The 17,979-nt window shown below is 43.1% G+C and overlaps 2 protein-coding genes across 5 annotated transcripts in view; one reads left to right on the top strand and one right to left on the bottom strand.

Moving 5' to 3' along the window:
- Positions 1-2,526, top strand: part of col14a1a (collagen, type XIV, alpha 1a) — an 84,121-nt gene extending 81,595 nt beyond the window's left edge. For 3 of the 4 annotated variants that reach the window (XM_029260058.1, XM_029260056.1, XM_029260057.1), the window contains one exon: positions 1,803-2,526. In XM_029260058.1, the coding sequence (XP_029115891.1) occupies positions 1,803-2,101 (299 nt within the window). In that variant the 3' untranslated portion in view covers positions 2,102-2,526. Of the gene's footprint in view, positions 1-1,296 lie in introns of all 4 variants that reach the window. The other variant, XM_029260059.1, reaches the window with a different exon arrangement.
- A 1,118-nt stretch (positions 2,527-3,644) lies between these two features.
- Positions 3,645-17,943, bottom strand: mrpl13 (mitochondrial ribosomal protein L13). Its single transcript, XM_018762748.2, has 7 exons — positions 17,819-17,943; positions 16,440-16,563; positions 14,291-14,384; positions 13,900-13,960; positions 11,174-11,260; positions 10,960-11,081; positions 3,645-3,914 (listed from the first exon to the last, which is right to left on the bottom strand). The coding sequence occupies exons 1-7, from the start codon at positions 17,843-17,845 to the stop codon at positions 3,890-3,892; spliced, it is 540 nt and encodes a 179-aa protein (XP_018618264.1). The 5' UTR covers positions 17,846-17,943; the 3' UTR covers positions 3,645-3,889.
- Between the last annotated feature and the right edge of the window lie 36 nt (positions 17,944-17,979).

The raw sequence follows: 17,979 nt of genomic DNA, 5'->3' as shown, positions 1-17,979 counted from the left end.
AAACAACATTGGCTCTCGGGATGCAGTATAAAAAAACAAAAAGTTTAATTTTCCCACGCACGCATTGTTTTATGTGTTTTTTAAATAAGCATGTAAGCTGGATCACTCTCTTATAAAAAGTCCTTTCCCAGGGCCTGTCAAGCTAGGGAAAACAACAGTAATTGTCCACATAAAACTCTTAAACCATTTTATTGCTATCATATTTTTACGGTGAGATGTAGAGCTTCTTGAGATAGCTTTTTCGTCCTTACCACAAAACTCGAGAGCCCGACGGGCAACCGTGTCGGACGGCGGCCAAGAAGCCGCTCGCAGCGCTTTGTCACGTGACCCAAAAGGCGCGATTTAACTGGCTATTTCTGTTCGTGGGCGTAAAATGCTTATATTGTGATTTTTAGCGTCGTAAAATACCTTTCGGCAAAGTTCAGACGACAGTACTGAAGTATTTTAACCTCACCGCTGTAACGCTGTCTCTGGTCGGCTTTGGATGCCTCTTAACACACATGTGCGGCATTAAGAAGGCCAACAAAATGTGCTATAACTGCTGTTTGGTCAGCACATTAAAATAACGCCATGAAGCATTAGTGTCAGTATTATTTCTTATGAAACGTTGTCCCTGAGCTGTGAGATATCAGACTTGTGTAACTGCAAGTTGTACCAAGCCTGCACAGATATTATATTAATTGATTTTCTTAATCTTTCCATGTAAAGATCCTTCCGCCCAACTCAGCAGTTCCTCTCAATTAGATTTGCATTCCAAATTTTGTATTCGCCCGTCAGAAAAATGTAGCCGCTACTGGCTCGTCTGAAATTGATACTAATATTTAATATTACCATACAAACAATTAATTTTGCACAAATGCTCTTATTCGTATTCATTTCACGTATGTTAATCGCTAACATATTTTACATTATTGTACAATGCCACAAAATTGCTCCTCTAAGAAGGAAAAAACAACAGACAGTACGCGTGGACTGGTATTTGTGAGGATATGTATCCAGATGTTAGTTCTAACCTTTGCCTGTTGTGCAAAGGTTAAAGAGACTGGCAGGATTTTTTACGTTGGTCTTTATTGGCCTTTCTCGTGTTATAAAGGGCAATAAAGACTCGACGGAGGTCTGGAAAGGTCTGTGGGTTGTGTCACGCTGAGTGGCTGCAATTAGCAGTGGGAGAACCAGAGCTTCCCACTCAGTGAACATGTGGCTGGCTGGAGTTACCTTTGCCTACTGACTCGCCGTGTGTGTCTCTCTTTTTCTGTCTGTCTTCGCCTCCATCTCCGTTACCGGTCCCGTCCGAAGGCCAACAACAGTACGAGAACGAGTACTGAGCAGTGTTCGCTAGACACCGTCCGCACCCTGTCTCCTGACACGCACGCACGCACACACGCACGCTCGCACACATCAAGACTTCAACTGAGGAGCTGAGCGAGGCACGTTTATTAACGGTCGCCCTTGAGCCGCCCATCATCGCCATAACCGGCCAAGTGCTTCTTTGGTGGGTGCGTCCTGTCCCGCCCGTCCTGCGATGTGCATAACGCTCTCACCTTTCTCACGCCACGTGTCGTCCAGTACGGCATGTCTCGGCAAGTCCTTTCCACCCGACCGCTGTGGATTTGTCTCCTAACTCCTGTTGTGCCCCGATGCTCCGTCGATGTGCTGGATACCGATGACCCTTTGGTGGTGTTAGCGCTTGCTCTTGTGACACCCTGCTGGCCCAGTGTTGTCAGTAACGTGCCTTTGTCTCTCTGCTCCTCCCTGTTTGTCACGCTAACCCAATCAATGTACTTGGCGGTGATGGGTGTAAGGTGGATATGATGGTGGCCCAACTGAGCAAGATGTTCCCATAGTACAATTGCCTCCAAATTCCTACCAAACCTATGATCCTGCTGGCAATTACGACGAGGAAGAGGAGGAATACCAGGGCTACGGAGGTTATGTGTCTCAGTATTACCAGCCCAGCGGTCCTGCCCCCCAGCCCGGCCACGAGGACACCGTCGAGATGCGATCTCCTGGAGTCCGGCGCTTCTCTAGAAGCCTGACCAGCAGGAAGGTGGCTGCCGGCACAGATAGTGACCCTCGCACATCAGAGACCGGAACTCTCTAGTGGACTTCAAAATCTCACCATACCTCCGTGCATCCGGAGGTCCTGGACGCTATGCTGTCAGAGAGAATTCCGAAAGTGCCTGATATCTACGTATTTTTTTGGGGGATGGGGAAGGGGATTTGCTGTTGAGGAGGTGAGACAGAACTGACCTTGCATACAGCTGACTTTCTTTGTGACTTTGCATGTACACTTGGAGACTGTGTGAAGGTTTTACCGTGAGTATAAATGGGTTGTGATCTGGTTGTGGTGTCTTTTTGTAAATTGCTCACATCATGTTGAAAATTTGTACAGTTGTAGTATGACGGTCTGTCATTTGTATTTCACTGCTTCTATTTCCGAAAATTCTTCCATAGCCAAATGTGTTTTACAGTTACTTTGCAATATTTCCAAACCGCTTATTTATTTGAAAGACCTTTCCCCCAGTGTAAAACAGTGTAAAATGTTTCTACAGTGCCACTTAATTAATCATACTTAACATATGGAAAACCTTTCAGAACCAAATGTGTGTGTTTCATAACAGGTAAATACAAGGGAGAAAAAAAATCTAATGCAAAACAAGTCTCTGTTTGTCATAGAGCCACATTTTTCTACTGTCCTTGTGGAACAAAGTGAACATGGGACAATATTAATGTAGGGGAGTGGAATATAAGGGACATTTCAAGTCTTTAAAAAAAAAAAAAATCTTACATGCCATCTGTCCTTGCAAGGATGCAGAGAAAGTGCTAGAACATGTCATTTATGAAGCAGACAACCCTGTGAAAGAGTTTTCCCGCCTTTCAACTTCTAATTTGTTACGCACTGTGGAGGCAAAACAGAGTTAGGCCTGTGGCCTGATGTTCCTTCAGCAAGACGCAACCAGGATGGACCGCAGGTGACATAGGAATGTCTCTACCTGTGGATCTAGGGAATAATTTATTTTTACTTTTATCATATGTTTTGTAACCAATAAAACTGATGTATGACTATGAACATCTGTGCTATTGAATAATGTCCTGCTTTAATATTTAGTTTTGTCTTGCGATTTACGACGCACATAGGTTTTATAGAAAAGGTGACAGTCGAAACTTAATCTTTGCGTCTCCTGGTAAAGTTAGAAGAAATAAGATATCCCCTTGGACCACATAATAAGCTTCCTATAGTACTAGCTCTTTCTGAACAGTTTCTCTGCTGTAGACAGTGGCTCTTTGGTACTCAGTGGCACTATAACAAGACCCTCTCTGCCCACACAAAAAAGCCTAATGACTAATCCAGAGGAGGTGACTTTCCATGCTTAACACAATTTTTTTTTTTTTATATAAAGACTGAATGTACTTCAAAAGGCTAAACTGGCATTATATAGGTCTTGCAGAGGCATCTGATGTCAATTAGGACTGCACCGCAGTTTGAATTTGAGCAAGATCAAACTTCTGAAGAGACTGCAAAAATGGTCTGTGGCAAGAGGCGGAGGCCCAAAAAAGAGGTACTTTAATACTCTCTGAAAGTCAACCAGACGAAATACGCGACCGCAAGACCGTCCGTCCCCTGCTGTTTAGTTTCTCTGTTCCACACGGAATGAAATATAGCCGCATATTTAAACTGCAGGGCCGACCGCCATTTTTCGGTGTCATCAATTGAAGTCCTGTTTAATGTTTTGTCACAAAAACTTTATTTCATGCAAAACAGTGGACAGCGGTTGAGGACAGCGGCCTGCTGCGTGTTTGACGTTAACGGCGACCCGTGGCCATGCGCTGAAGACTCCGCAAGGTTTGTGGGATGGGAGGCAGCACCTCTAGTGTCCGGCTGGACAACTCATTTCATCCTGAAGTCTTCGGGCCTGGGGAGATGAAACGGATCACCTTACCCACAAAGCACGCCTGACCCAAACTGGTCAAGAACATTCAGTACTTTGAGCAGGATGGGGGGAGAATCTTTTTTATTTTTCCTGGAAAATTAATATTATTGCTGTCATTACACAACTACACAAATTCCCAGATATTTAAAATATGCTGTTTAACACAGGTGACACTACAATTTCTGCAGAGCTCAAAAGAGTGCAAACTAGTGCACATTATTTTGAGGATAAAGATCTGTAAAAAGGGGGAATATGCTGACATCATATGCAGATATGTGAAGTGAAGCGAGAATGACACAGATGGGAGTGATTCCACCGTTTAAACATTCCTATATTTGTATTGTGCAATTTCACCTCGTCTCATTATCCGGTAGATAACACCACAGACATCTAGAAGTAAACATTACAGTATTGACCATTTTAAGCTTCTGGTGGGCAAAACAAATTTCAAGATAACTTCAACACTTGTAAAAAGAGCAGCAGAGGTTGGTATATTTCCACAGAGATGGACCGGAGGAGTGTGCTATACACCAATCTGCGTGTTCCAGTGGTACAGCAGGAATTACGTTCTAGGGCCTGTCCAAGTGTCTGCGTTGTTTTCACACCCGGGGAAAAAATACAACGCTGCAGAATTTCAATGTTGTATGAGACGATGCCCAAAAAACAGGGACCTCTTCCTTTTCTGATATATACAAATATATATTATATACACACACACATACTCTTCCTACATTTATTTATTTTTTTAAATGACATAGGGAGCAAGTTGTGACTAGATTGAAAATAAGCCAACGAAAACTAAATACACCTCTTTTAAAACAAAGATTTAATTGTAAGCCTAAACTCATCCCAGCTCATTACACCTGGGACGGTGAAAAGAAACGCTCCTGTTCTTGAGTTTCTCAGGCGTCTGGCACGGAAACAAAACAGCTTCACAAACGGCAATTTGCCATCTGAAAGCTGTTCCAGTGAGCACCAAATGCTCATTCAAACTATTGTCAAACAGCCCCAAAATAATCATCCCCTGAGAAACTGTTCTCGTTTCTCTCCTAACCTTCTCAGCATAACAGAAATTAACAGTGAGGGGATACAAGAATTATGAGAGAAGACTTTGCGATTTAATGCAAGTAAACTCTACCCCTCCATCCATTATCATTAACTGCTTATCAGGATGGTTGGGAGCCTCTCCTGGAAATACTGGGTGTGAGGCAGGGTACAGACTGCATAAGGGCAGTCTGGTAATGTAGTAGAGCCACTGCCTTTGGACCCAAAGGTCGCAGGTTCAAGTCTCACCTCCAGCTGTAGTAGCATTGAGCAAGATACCCTAAATTGCTGCAGTAAAATAAAAGATTTTAAAAAATTACCGAGCTGTGTAAATGATTGTAAATAGCTTACAATGTTAAATCACTTTGGAGAAAAGTGTCAGCTAAAATAATAAATGTAAATAAGATGGCACTTCATCACGGAACATCTCTTCAAAACACGATAACTGATTTAAATCAATTAAATCTGCATTTAAGGTTTAGACTCTGTCAAGAAAATGCAATGAAGAGAAGACAACAGTCTGAAGGGACCAAAATACGATTTTACCACTGTCTCTTAACCTTTAATGTATAAGAGGTGACACCAGCAACTGGAGCTTTAACTTCAAACTTATAAGTAAATAAAAATCTTGATGATCTGTGGCCCAATTACCAACCAAATCCCAGAGTAAATGCGTAACTATCATGAAGTGACCAAGATTTAGGACCTGCCGTGACAGTGATCGATTAGACTGCGACCTTGACTCGACAACAGGACCCATTACAGAGAAGGATACATCATTTGTGCAGCAGCGGTTTATATTAAGTCGCGGCACTGTTGCTCCAGGAATGGCTGCTAACAGCTCGATGCGATACACACAGCTGGGGGAAACAGATTTCTGTGTGAAACAAATCAGAGGACATTCCAGGGATCACGTGAGGCTCATGGGGAAACACAGGGTGTGTGTCTGGACCTGTAGTAAAGACTAGCAGATGTAGAACTGTTTGAAATCCCAACATCTAAAGAGTAAACTCATCTTCCTTTAGGTCCTGGGCAGTTTAATGACTGCACACACTGCTCTTATCTCCCTTTCGTCCCAGGCTGTCATTGCGAACTTGACACATGCTACTCTGTACAAAGTCAATGTCTTATTTTTCCACTGTGTAATCCACTAGTTACTGAGCATCTCGAATATGTGTAACAATTTATATTCTTTTTTTCTTAAAGAAAAGTGATACTGTCTTCGACTAACAGACGACATTGTTCGCTCAAAACATTCTTAAATATGTAATTTCAGCATTTTAGCTCCCAAATGTACTCCATTCATGCGAGGGTCACAACAATGTCGTTCCTAATAAATATCCTTCTTTGCCCGACTGCGTGGGAGAAGGGCTGCATTAATGTGCGGTTTCAGCATGTCTGGGAAATTTCACCCAGGAAAAAACCAAAAGCTTATTTCAGACCGTTTCGAAGACAGTTTGCAGATCGCAATTATCTGTTCCGCTGTAAAGACAGGTTCGGACGCAGCGGACGTATTTTCTGTTTCTACAGAGCAGCCCGTCTGTTGAAATAATTTACTAGTAATTCTTCCCAAAATCCTTCCTTACGCCGAAAAACTCCAAGATGAAATAAAGGCACACCCCCTGCTGAACAACACAAATGACACCAGAGACAACTAAAAATATCAACAGAGGGAGGACCGCACCGTGAACCTTAAGCGCTGGTACATTGATCCTTTCCAATAACAGGATTTAGGCCTCAGATTTCTTGTTTAACAGCCCCTGGTGAATTAAAAAAAATAATTTCTGTGCTGCAAAACATCTGTGCCCTTAGAATTCCTCCTGCACACACAAAGACGCACACAGACCGGACTGTGAGCCTAGAGGAGCTCTGAGGTCGGATCTCACGTCCGGCGGCTCCATCAGAAGCGCCAGAGACGGGATTGGACACAGAGGGCCTCGTCCGTTTCCCATTCCGCCGTTCCTGCTCTCCCGTTGTTTCAGGGAGCACTCCCAAAGCAAGGCGTTTCCAAACATCATCTGTCTATTTTCACATCAATGTCGCCCCATATTGGGAACAGATGTGTCATATTGTTCACACACACACGCACACGCACGCTTCGGCCGAGTGCAGCTGTGACAGAGCCTCAAAACACTGACCAGCACCACGCTGTGCGGCCTGTTGAATCCATACACATTTGTCACAGTCTCTGTTGTGTTAATGAGCTGTAGTCCTCACAGAGTTCAACAGATAAACAAAGACTGGTTGGGTGGGTTTACTGTCCTTAATACAGCTGCCTCACTCACAGCTGTTTTCCAGAACCATAATCTCACTCTTCCCCCATTATGAGCTATTATTAGAATCGCTAGCCTAGTAACACTTGTACGTCCTGGGGTGGGGGGGGCAGCGCCAGTGCATCATCGATGGCTCCTGAGAACCTCTCCAGTCTCGTTCTCCACCTAAATATCTGCCAAAATCAGTTGACTTTTTTTAAAATTTCTCAAACTGCTGTGATGTTTCAACTCTCTTGTGATGCCAGAAGCTGCTCCCTGGGGAGAAAACAATTCTCCCACAATGCCGTGTTGCTGGCCCAGAGGGACCATCAATCAAGGCCGTCGCCCGGGAGTTTGGAACGAGACGCCTCGGGCCACGCCATCTCTCAGAGTGATGGAGTCTGGCGGAGCGGCCAGGCGCGCGGCTGGGCAGCCCGTTACATAAAGAGGAATGGAAAAGTGCCACTTAGCCTCGCAAGCTGAGAGCCACATGTATTAATGTCCTGAAAAAATATAGCGCCCTTTTCAACCTGCGGCCTACAGGCTCTAAATGCATATTTATGAAAATGTCGGGCCCATTTCCCATGGAGGCATTCAAATCTTTCCAGATAGGTTCCTTCTGCTTTCTGAATAAATTGTCCAAGAGTCTCAGTGTGTGGTCAAAATGTGGGCCTACTGACGTCCAGCTCTGGTCACCACCTCCGTAACTGTGGCCGAAAGCAGTTTAAAAAAAATTTAAATTCAAAAAAAAAAAAAAGAAGAAAAAAACTCCACGGAGGCATGGAAAGTTCTCTCAGATTTAGACCCAATTCATTTGGTAAGAGAAGATGTTTGAAGGGATTCCCCCTCCCCATACACCCAGAGGGGAAATAAAGCTAACACCTCAGCTCATGCCTCGTGCTGCTCCCAGTCAAGTTCTGCTTCTTCTCAATAGTTAACACTCAAACACGGCAGCAGCCCAGTCTCACAGCAAATATTTATTTTGGGCACGTATGATGTTTCGGATATATACTGACTGCAGCCCCCCCCCCCCGCCCCCCCCTTTTCTTTCTAGCAGGGGCAAACCTGTTACCACCTAACACCACAAGCAGGGCTCCTATGCTCTGATATGTCCATCTCTTCACCCATCCACCAACCCACCCATCCTTCATCAGTAACTCCTTGACTAATGTAGGGCTTCTGGGGTCCAGAGCCTATCCTGGAGGCATAGGGCATGAGGCAGGGTACACCCTGGATGGGACACCAGTCCATCACAGGGCAATCAAACACACACACTCATTCAGTCACAGTGAGGGCTATTTAAGGTCACCTTATTATAGTGAATCCACATAAAACACATATTTCCTCCACTGTGGGAGGAAACCAGAGCACCTGCAGGAAGCCCACACAAAAACAGGGAGCATAAGCAAACTACATTGAGATAAAATCCAACCTGAACATACATCAAACCTACAGCCCCAGAGCTGTGACACATCAGCACCACCCACTACATCAACATGCCACCTGGGTCTAACATATTTTCATTTAAAGGTTGAAACCAGACATGCCTGGGTAAGTATAATTAAATTCTGCTTCCAGATAATGTTTAATCATGTGGGCTCTGTGTAATAACTGGGGTAGGGCACAGCAGTGAGCAAAAGCCTGTCCCAGGTATCTGTAAGGGGACCATTTTCTTGGGTTAAAGAGTGAACTAGAAGTGTGAAGCTGGTACTGTTAAGTTATGAATATGTCTACATGGCAGGTAAATATGGCCGAGGCACAGGACCACCTCCAGAAGAAACATGCTGACGTGCCTTTCTACGAAGGGCTTTCTGCAAAAAGACAGCTTTATATCTGCATGATGGTTTAAGCGGACAACTTAACAGGACTGACCTGCCAAGGCAAGTTATTTTCCGGCAGCAGAGTGTGTCACATTAAAATTCACAGAAATGACAATCAGAAAGTCCTGGAATATTTTTAAAACCGATTTATAGAGAGCTTTTAAAATTATACACATTCCCCTGTTTGTAACAGTATGTACTAAAAGAATTTTTTTTTTTTTTTAAATTCCAGAAAAAGAACAACCAACCACAGGAAGTGTAGCTGATTTTTTTTTTTAAAAAAAAAAAAAACAAACTTTTGGGAAGCAGTAAGAAAAAAAGACCCCGATCCCTGTCAAAAACTGCGCTGATGGAAATGCTCAAGATGCTGTAATGAGGCATAAAGTGGCTGAGCAGGTCCCTCAAGGTACGTTGGGGGGGGAACAACGATGCCGGCCATGTCAAACAGGCTGCTTACAGAAAGGATCACATTTAATCCACCTGGTGCTCAGAGCAGAGGCTCGCAAACCTGTTGTTCCCCCGTGCCGCAGACATCTTTCCCCTTCAGCTCGATACGAGCCCTCCCGATTTCCTAATGAATACGGTACATTGATCATTTTAATTAATAAATGGGGAACTGGGGGAATGAAAACACAAAGGGCTCAATTGTGCAGTTCAGTGCTCCGATATGGCTGCTTTGAAACATTAGCCAAAATCTCTCATTGGAAATATATGCCTATTTAAAATCCACTGTGCAAAAAAAAAAAAAAAAAAACTAATAATGAGAGGGGAAAAAATGATGGGGTAGGCTTATTGGTGCTACATTCCAAATGAAGTAAATTCCTTACACTACCGTCAACTTTGTGCATGATGAAGATTAAATCCACTCTCCTTCTTTTACATAATCCACTCCAACAGAGAGAACGATAGGGTGAGTTTTGAAAAGAAGCTCAGAAATAATCTGTCAGATTAAAAGCCGCATGACTCTCACAGAATCCTTGCGCTATTTAGGGAGTTCCCACAAATCTTCTTTATCTGTCTGTCCTACCCTTCATCTCTTGAACGTGGTGCACATATACTTCTCTTCGATAATAAAAATGAGTTCCTAACCGAGGCCACAAGTTCCGCTTCTGAAAAATGACTTACTGCTTAGGGCTCTGGAAACAAGACCTGATGGTGCCTTCTAACCCTAATAAAGAATTCCACACATTTCACCATAATTAAATAGTTTTTCAGCTGGTCCATGCCCATTATACACATTAATAAGGGTGAGAAGAAGGGTAGGTTGTGTCATCTGGCCAGTTGATTATTACCAGTGGAGTGATCCTGAGTTTTTATAAAGTGTCACTTTATATTCCAGTCTCTTTCAAACCAAGCAGTAACAAAACTAGGTCAAAATAACTACAAAGCCCCTCTGTCTACTTTCTGCTTCTGACATGTTTTTTGCACTTGACTTCAAAAAATTAACATGCTTGAGTCACTCTGAAGGAATGCATCAACTCATCTGCAGTGCTGAACCTGAACTTCACCAATGCTGGTCTGTTGCCGGGGGTGACACCAGCCTCCATTCTTAACCACAGAACCCCTGGTCCAATCCATATACCACTGCTGAAACCCAGCAGGGCTTCATAACTGCACCATATGTATCTGTGCACGTTACTGTCCTGAGTGAACCCATTTCTCTCCCCAAGTCTTCTAAGGTGAAAGGAGAACTGGACAACCTGTAGACTTTGCCTTCCAGCATGAGACTTTGCTGGATATCAGGCAGATTCCACAGAGTGCAAGGATAATTGGGGCAGCTGCTAGAAAGGAAACCTCTTAAAATGGTTATTAGTCAGGGCCCTGGAGTTTTTAACCAGAATTTAGGGTGGCTGGTATGACGTAAACGTCGTGACTGGCCCTACAGACCACGCGACGGCTCACTGAACTCACGGGACCCAGATTCTTGGGAAGGCATCTCGCTCCTCCTGGGTGTATTCGCTCAGTTTCCGGGGAATCCTGCGAGGCTGTGGCAGCTCCTCTGTCAGGTTGCGCAGAATGTCCTCTGGGATATCCTGAAAGATTGCATCACAGGGGTCTGCTCAAAAAACTGACTGACCCCAGAAGATCGTTGCCCTGAGGAAACATATAACTTGGTTTAACATACATCATCTGGAAAGAGGTGTAACCTCTGCATCATGGTCCTTCTCAAAAGGTTCCTGGGGAGCATCCCGTAGATGGCCAACTTGACGATCTAGAAATCAGAGGAAGAACAAGTTAGAGATACTAACCAAGAAATGCCCAAGCATGAACCCAACCTTGAACCAGTTGGCTAAACAGTAGCATCTTGTATCAGTCTGACACAACAAACAGTAATGCAAGAGGATCATTTCAGCTTTAATTTGTAGTCACAAAGTTGTGTACTGCTGGAGGACTGCTCTTAAGGGCTTCACCAAGTCATCTCCACACCAATCTATAGCTACTGGAAGAACTATCTGGAGGTCTTCAAAATGTTCTTCGATGACAATTTAGCTACAGGAGAACATCTCTGGAGGTCTTCACCAAGACCTCTGGGTGGCGCATGCCAGTTTTTCATCCCGATTGCCCCCCAGTGTGCTCAGTCTTACTCATTAGATCCCACCGCTACCCAACCTGAACCAGGAAACAGGTCCTTCTTTTCAATTTTTCTGACTTCGTGTGAGACAAACGTCCATAAATCACACTGTAATAACTAATGGGCTACAAAGTGCTCAGTTTAGATGAGTGAGGCAGAAGAACAGTGCACTGTGGCAGACCGTTTTATAGTCCCCTGAAAACTGTCAGAGCTAATGGTCTTGTAATTTCAAAGAGCATTCCGGATTGTTCATTTCGTTGTTATGCTGGGATACCTTGAGCGGGATAAATGTCGAGCCGCTCCATGTTCTTTATTGGTGTAGCTGAACACTTCCCAGAATTTTCCTTCTGACTTTAACTCTGCGTGAAGAAAGCAGCTCGCTTACTAAACAGAGCCAGCGGTAGCGCTGCCTAAGTGTGCCATCTCCAATGCATTAATCTCGCTTTTTTTGACAGTGAGGGGAGATGACAAATATTGGCTGTCAGGGGATGCGATCAGTCACTGCAGAACTGAGGAGGGATGGCACCCCGGTGTGATCATTATGCACAATTATTCCTGATAGATTCTTCACCCCTTAAAATAGCTCAGCCCAAGATAGGCATCCGTCTCATTAATGGGGGGTTAATGTACCAGTGTGGTGGGGGTGGGCCTAGCACCTGAGCATCTGCTTTAGTCCCCCATCACTCACCCGGGGGGGAGCATTAACTGCGGCCATGACATCATTCAGCCCAGTTATTGCAAACATCCGACAAACAGCAATGGCTATCCAAAATTAAATCATTCCTCGTTGTCATCCACCATGCGTGGGAAACATGTCCAGGGACCTTTTCGGAAATACCAGCAACAGAAACTATTGCGTGGCTAAAAATTATTAAATTATCAGACTACCTAATTTATTCACAGAGATTTGCTGACACTTAAGTTGGAAAAAGTCTACAAAAAAGTTGGATTATACAACCTTCCAAAGTCATTGCAGTTCTGTACTAGAAGAAGCCGTTCGCAGTGCTTCCTGTGCACATCAAGAATCAGATAGCAGTTAATACCCCCCCATCCACTTCCTTCTTCACACAGGCAATCACGTGACACCGCGGTACTCAAAAAACACTGCGGTGCATCCGGACACCTTAATCAGTCGATCGGTTTGACAGGCAGCTATACTGGTCTCAAATCCAAAAAGATATTTGGCCTGGGAAGGCATCTCGCTCTTCCTGGGTATAATCGCTCAGATTCCAGAGAATTCTGCGAGGCTGTGGTAGCTCCTCTTGTGCACCATTTAGACAAGAGGCAGCAGGGTAGCGCAGTGGTTAGCGCTGCTGCTGGTTTTGGTCCAAAAGGTCACAGGTTAAAATCCCACTTCCAACTGTAGTACCCTTTAGTAAAGTACTTACCGTAAATTGCTCCGGGGGGGGGGGGGGAGAGAAAAAATTACCCTGCTGTACAAATATGTGAAGAATTGTAAGTAGCTTAACATTGAAAGTCATTTTGGAGAAAAGCCTCAGCTAAATGAATAAATGTAACTTACTGATAGAACTGATAAATCTCCATGTGAAATATTATTTACAGCCACTCAACAGTATTTCGGCATACAATGCTTAGGCTATACCACATGAAGCGTAGTGAAATATATTTTGTCGTGCCCTGAAAAGAGAATGCCAATTCGTAATGAGACTTGCCACTGCTTGTTTATCTTTCCACACACAGGCCTTTCAGATTACAGGTGACACTTTCAGAGAGGTGCAATATGGGTAGGCGCAGCAGAATCCGTGATGCTGCTGCATTTCTTTGATAATACTGAGGTGTTTTTGTCTGAGAGAGGGGAAAAAAAAACACTTCCAGGAGTCCCTCTGGTTCTGAAGAAGAAAACATTTTAACAACTGGAGGGCTTTTGGGGACAGATGAGAATCGGCAGAGGCAGTAGGACAGCAAAACAGATCCAAAGAAGGCCATTACACATTTCAGTTAATTATGTGTACAATTCATGGATTGTAGCCTGATGCAAAACACACTGATAAACTGTGCCAATTAACACATATACTATAGATTACAGACATATTTCATATGTATTTTAAAGTGGCTCAGGGAGATATTGCAGCATCATAGTCATTCTGAAGAATTAGAGCACAGTGCTCCCTAAGGGTGTGCTGAAAAACTGCAGGAGTTCAAATAAGCACAAGCTTAAATCCTTAAACCCTGGTGCGTCAACAATCATCCAGACAGACTCATGGTCAACAAACAGGATAGTTTGAGGTGTGTGGCACAAAGATAGCTACCCTACTTACCGCTTTGGGGTCTTTGTGATGGAGCTGGGCAGCTGTGACTTGCTTGAAACCTCCTGGGTATCTGGAAACATATAAGAGCCAAGTCTAACAAAGAGCAACCACAACAGCTCACTTTTATTACAAACCAAGCAAGATCTTGTTAAGATTACAAAGCTTTGGTATATTTAGGACATGCAAGAATCGCATTGCTTATGTTTGCTTTGATTGTTGGGACTTGAATGGTTTTAATGGTTTTGCTGAGGTCCACTCATCTGTTATTCTTCATCTAATTGAGCAGTGAACTGAAAGTTGGCAATAAAAGCAGAGGAGATGTCAGACAACTCAAACCAATTTAAAAGGTGCTGATGTTAGGAGTGGGCAACAGGCAGGCAGGCCATCAGATGGGGCTTACCCTGAGTGAGAGGAGTAGACCTTCTGTTCCCATTTGTTCCCAGAGAAGGCAATGTGTCTGGTGTTCATGACCACGACGTGATCCCCGCAGTCACCTGGGTGGGGGGTTTGCACAGTCACTGCACAGAAAACAGCTGGGGACTCAATGCTTTGTGGCATTCATTTGCTGTGCTGTACTAGGACAACCTGTGCAAACCACATCTACCCAATATTAATTAAATCAAGCAAGAACTCTCTCTTCAAAAAATACACAAGAGCTGGACATTACAAGTGACCCACCCTGGGTGCTTTTGAACCATATTTCTGAGAGAGCACTGCTTGTCTAAGACATAATTAAAAACTGCAGCTTTAAACAAAAAGGACATGTTCATCATATAACCAAAAAGCCCAATATATGTTTTCAATAGAGCCTGGTAAAAAATATGCCTGCCTAACATAAAAGGGATCATTCATTAGAGCAGGAAAATAAATAATTAAAGCAGAAAAGGCTGACAGTGAATTGTGTATGAAAGAGCCAAACAAACAAACAAAGTCTCAAGTATTCTATCCTGGCCACAGCAAGCCTGTAAGCCTTTAGTCAAAGGGGAAAGAGAAAACTCATATAGTGGGCTTTCCTCCTCCTCCTCCTCTTTGCTACCATAGGGGATAAAAACATAAAAGCCTGGAATTTACTTCTTACCGGTTCATACAGTCATTCCTCCATCACTGTGAAAGTTTCATCAAAAGAAATCCACAAAGCGGAACAGCAGGTCACAGGGAGCACAATGGATCCCCTCACAGGTACCCTCTGAACGCGCTCTCCCAAACCACAGGAGGCACACAGGTCCTGGCTCAAACTGGCAGCAGGGCCGGAGATTAATGTGTCCAGTACCCTGAAGGTCCCAGCCTGTGTCTCTGTGCCTAATGAGCACATCCAGGTTCTCTCCAGTGTGCTATGCTGTGGAGGTTCACTCTGATAAACATGTACACTGATCTGCCACAACATTAAAACCACCTGCCTAATACTGTGCAGCTCTGACCTGTTGTGGCATGGGCTCCACAAGACCTCTGAAGGGGTCCTGTGGTATCTGGCACCAAGACATTAGCAGCAGATCCTTTACAGTAAGTCCTGTAAGTTGCAAGGTGAAGCCTCCATGGATCAGACTTGTTTTTCCAGCACATCCCACAGATGCGCAATTAGATTAAGATCTGAGGAACTTGGAAGCCATGTCAACACCCTGAACTCTTTGTCATGTTCCTCAAACCATTCCTGACAATTTTTGCAGCGTGGCAGGGCCGTTGCCACGAAGGGGGTACGTGGTCTGCAACAATCTTTAGGCAGGTGGTACTTGTCAGAGTAACACCCAATGCCAGGACCCAAGGTTTCCCAGCAGAACATTGCCCAGAGCCTTCACCTGTCAATGGTTTTAATGTTGTGGATGATTAGCATATATTTCACAGAGCTACTGCTGAAGGTCACTAGAAATCAAACATCATCCACTACTGGACATCCCAAAACATGTGGACACATCCTCCATTTTGACATAAATACAGCAACATACAGGAGTGCTTAAGTGCTTGTTTTCTCTCTCCTTTGATCACACTAACCTTTTCTTATTTTTTATTTTAAAAAAAACTATGAATCACCCTGACTGGATAATCAATGTTAGTCCTTCCCAAGGCCAAAACAATATTTAATTTACTCCTTTGAAGGTGAGAAATATGAGAATTTGGTGCTAAACTTCAGCACTAGTTGTTAACCAATATTGCCAATACTACAGAGAATGCACAAAATATTGTTTGACTGCTGAGTGTATGACAAGTTCCAAACTGCAATATTTCTAACATCACACTCCCTTCTCCAAAAGAGCTGTGCAGACAGGAAGGGAACACATTGAGGCTGTTGTAGTTGTCCTCATCTCACGCTAATGATGCTCTGCTCCCACCCGGTGGTCAATACTATTGTAACAAAAACCATGTTCTGTTTCTCAAAGCCAGAATATTCTTTACAGCACAGTTGCAGAATTTACTTTTATTGATATGTAAAAGAGAAAACACATTTAAATCACTTGCTGGATTACTAGGAATGCCTAGATCTTAATGTTATTTTTCATACTGAAACAAAGCTGACAGTAAGGTGCTGTTGAGGGCTGTGAGTGCAGCAAACTTACTCAGTGCATGATAGATGGGTTTGTGTTTCCCCTGCAGCCTGACTGAGCACATGGTAGCAATCTTTCCCGGAGGCTGCATCCTGGCATCAATCAAATACCACGATCTGGCGAACGTAGCCCATTGCTGTGGGAGAGGAGAGAAGACAGAACATCAATGAATATTCAATGGAAAATATGAATGGGAAAAAAATGCATATTAGCACAGATTTTACATAGTAACAGAGAGAAGATGCCAGATTTAAGTCCGTATAAATTTGAAAAAATTATCTTGAGAAACAACTAAATGTAATGAAAGTAAAAAAACAGCTCATGCCAAATCCTACTTGAAAAGGAATTCTAAGTTGGAGTTATGAGGGGGTTAAAATTTTTTATGTTTTCTGTTTTTGTCTAATTATTAGAGGTATTTCTATATACAACATACAATGGGCTTTTAAAGAGTAATCCAGTAGTCTAAATAACCACTAACAGATCATTGCTGGACATAATTCAGCCATCTAACCTCAGCAAAACACAGAGGGAGATGCAATAACAGAAATGTTCTCCTTGATTCCGGTACAACACATGTACTCAAGCTGAATAATAACATGGAAGTTTTCACAGACTGTTTTACTACTCCTCTTCCACAGTTGAACAGATATTACTCACAAACAAAAGAAAGATACTCTTTGAAAGACCAAATGACATATTACATATATTATCCAGCAACCTATGTTCATCACAGCTGCTTAGATCAATTATTTATAACCAATAATTCTGTAAATGTCTGCAAAGATTTCAGAGGCTCTGCGATTCTGCACATCCCACATCTGAATGCTGCATTAAAATACTTCACAGTATTATTCCATAAAATGTATTAAAATGATCAAAAGGACACTGCCTTCGTGTAAACACTTTTAACTTTAAAAGCTTTTAAAGCTTTAAAACTGCACTTTAATAATTATCTCAGATGGGAAAACATTGCCAATCAAGCAGCTAAAAATCATAACATAGTTAGATATCTGAACTTTACACGACAGGTACATTTACTAAAGCTTCTAGTAAACAAATGGTATAAAACAGGCAAGTTTTTGTTTAAATCTGAAACTAACAGTGTAACACCAATTTGAATTTAACCTGGCTTGAGAGAGATAAATTAAGAACAGAAAAAAAACGACTAGTCTAATAGAAACCATACCCCAACCCGCTGAAATTACAAAACACTGAGTGTCTCAATAGCAAGCCATTTTAAAATGCAATTTTAGTTACGTCGCATGGAAATACGTGAATTACGAACCAAAACAACATCAGTTACTGTTAGTAGTATTACGGATGGAACTTCCACTTTGAACTCGGGCTGTGGTCAATTTTTCCCCGTCTAATCGCCAAAAACATATGCCTACCTGTGCAGATTTAGTGAAACTGGACATTTTCAGACTATTTGTGAGAAACACTTTTACACAACCCTTTCACATTTCTTGCTCCTCAAACTCACGGCTGGCGCAACCTTCTGAAGCAGTCGGCTGAAAATAGTTTCCCAAAAATAATTCCGGCCGTAAAGTTG

This window comes from Scleropages formosus, chromosome 18 (assembly GCF_900964775.1).
Source record: "Scleropages formosus chromosome 18, fSclFor1.1, whole genome shotgun sequence".
Classification (NCBI taxonomy): domain Eukaryota; kingdom Metazoa; phylum Chordata; class Actinopteri; order Osteoglossiformes; family Osteoglossidae; genus Scleropages; species Scleropages formosus.
Note: the sequence above shows the minus strand (reverse complement) of the source record. Positions and strands in the feature narration are given on the sequence as shown.

What these genes read in the sequence shown, in the direction of transcription:
- mrpl13 (XM_018762748.2), bottom strand. Translation starts at nt 17,845, where the DNA reads ATGTCCAGTTTCACTAAATCTGCACAG. An exon ending in ACCCATCTATCATGCACTGA is followed by an intron (nt 14,385 to 16,439) that starts GTAAGTTTGCTG and finishes CCCCCCACCCAG; the next exon opens with GTGACTGCGGGGATCACGTC. An exon ending in ATCACAAAGACCCCAAAGCG is followed by an intron (nt 11,261 to 13,899) that starts GTAAGTAGGGTA and finishes TCTGATTTCTAG; the next exon opens with ATCGTCAAGTTGGCCATCTA.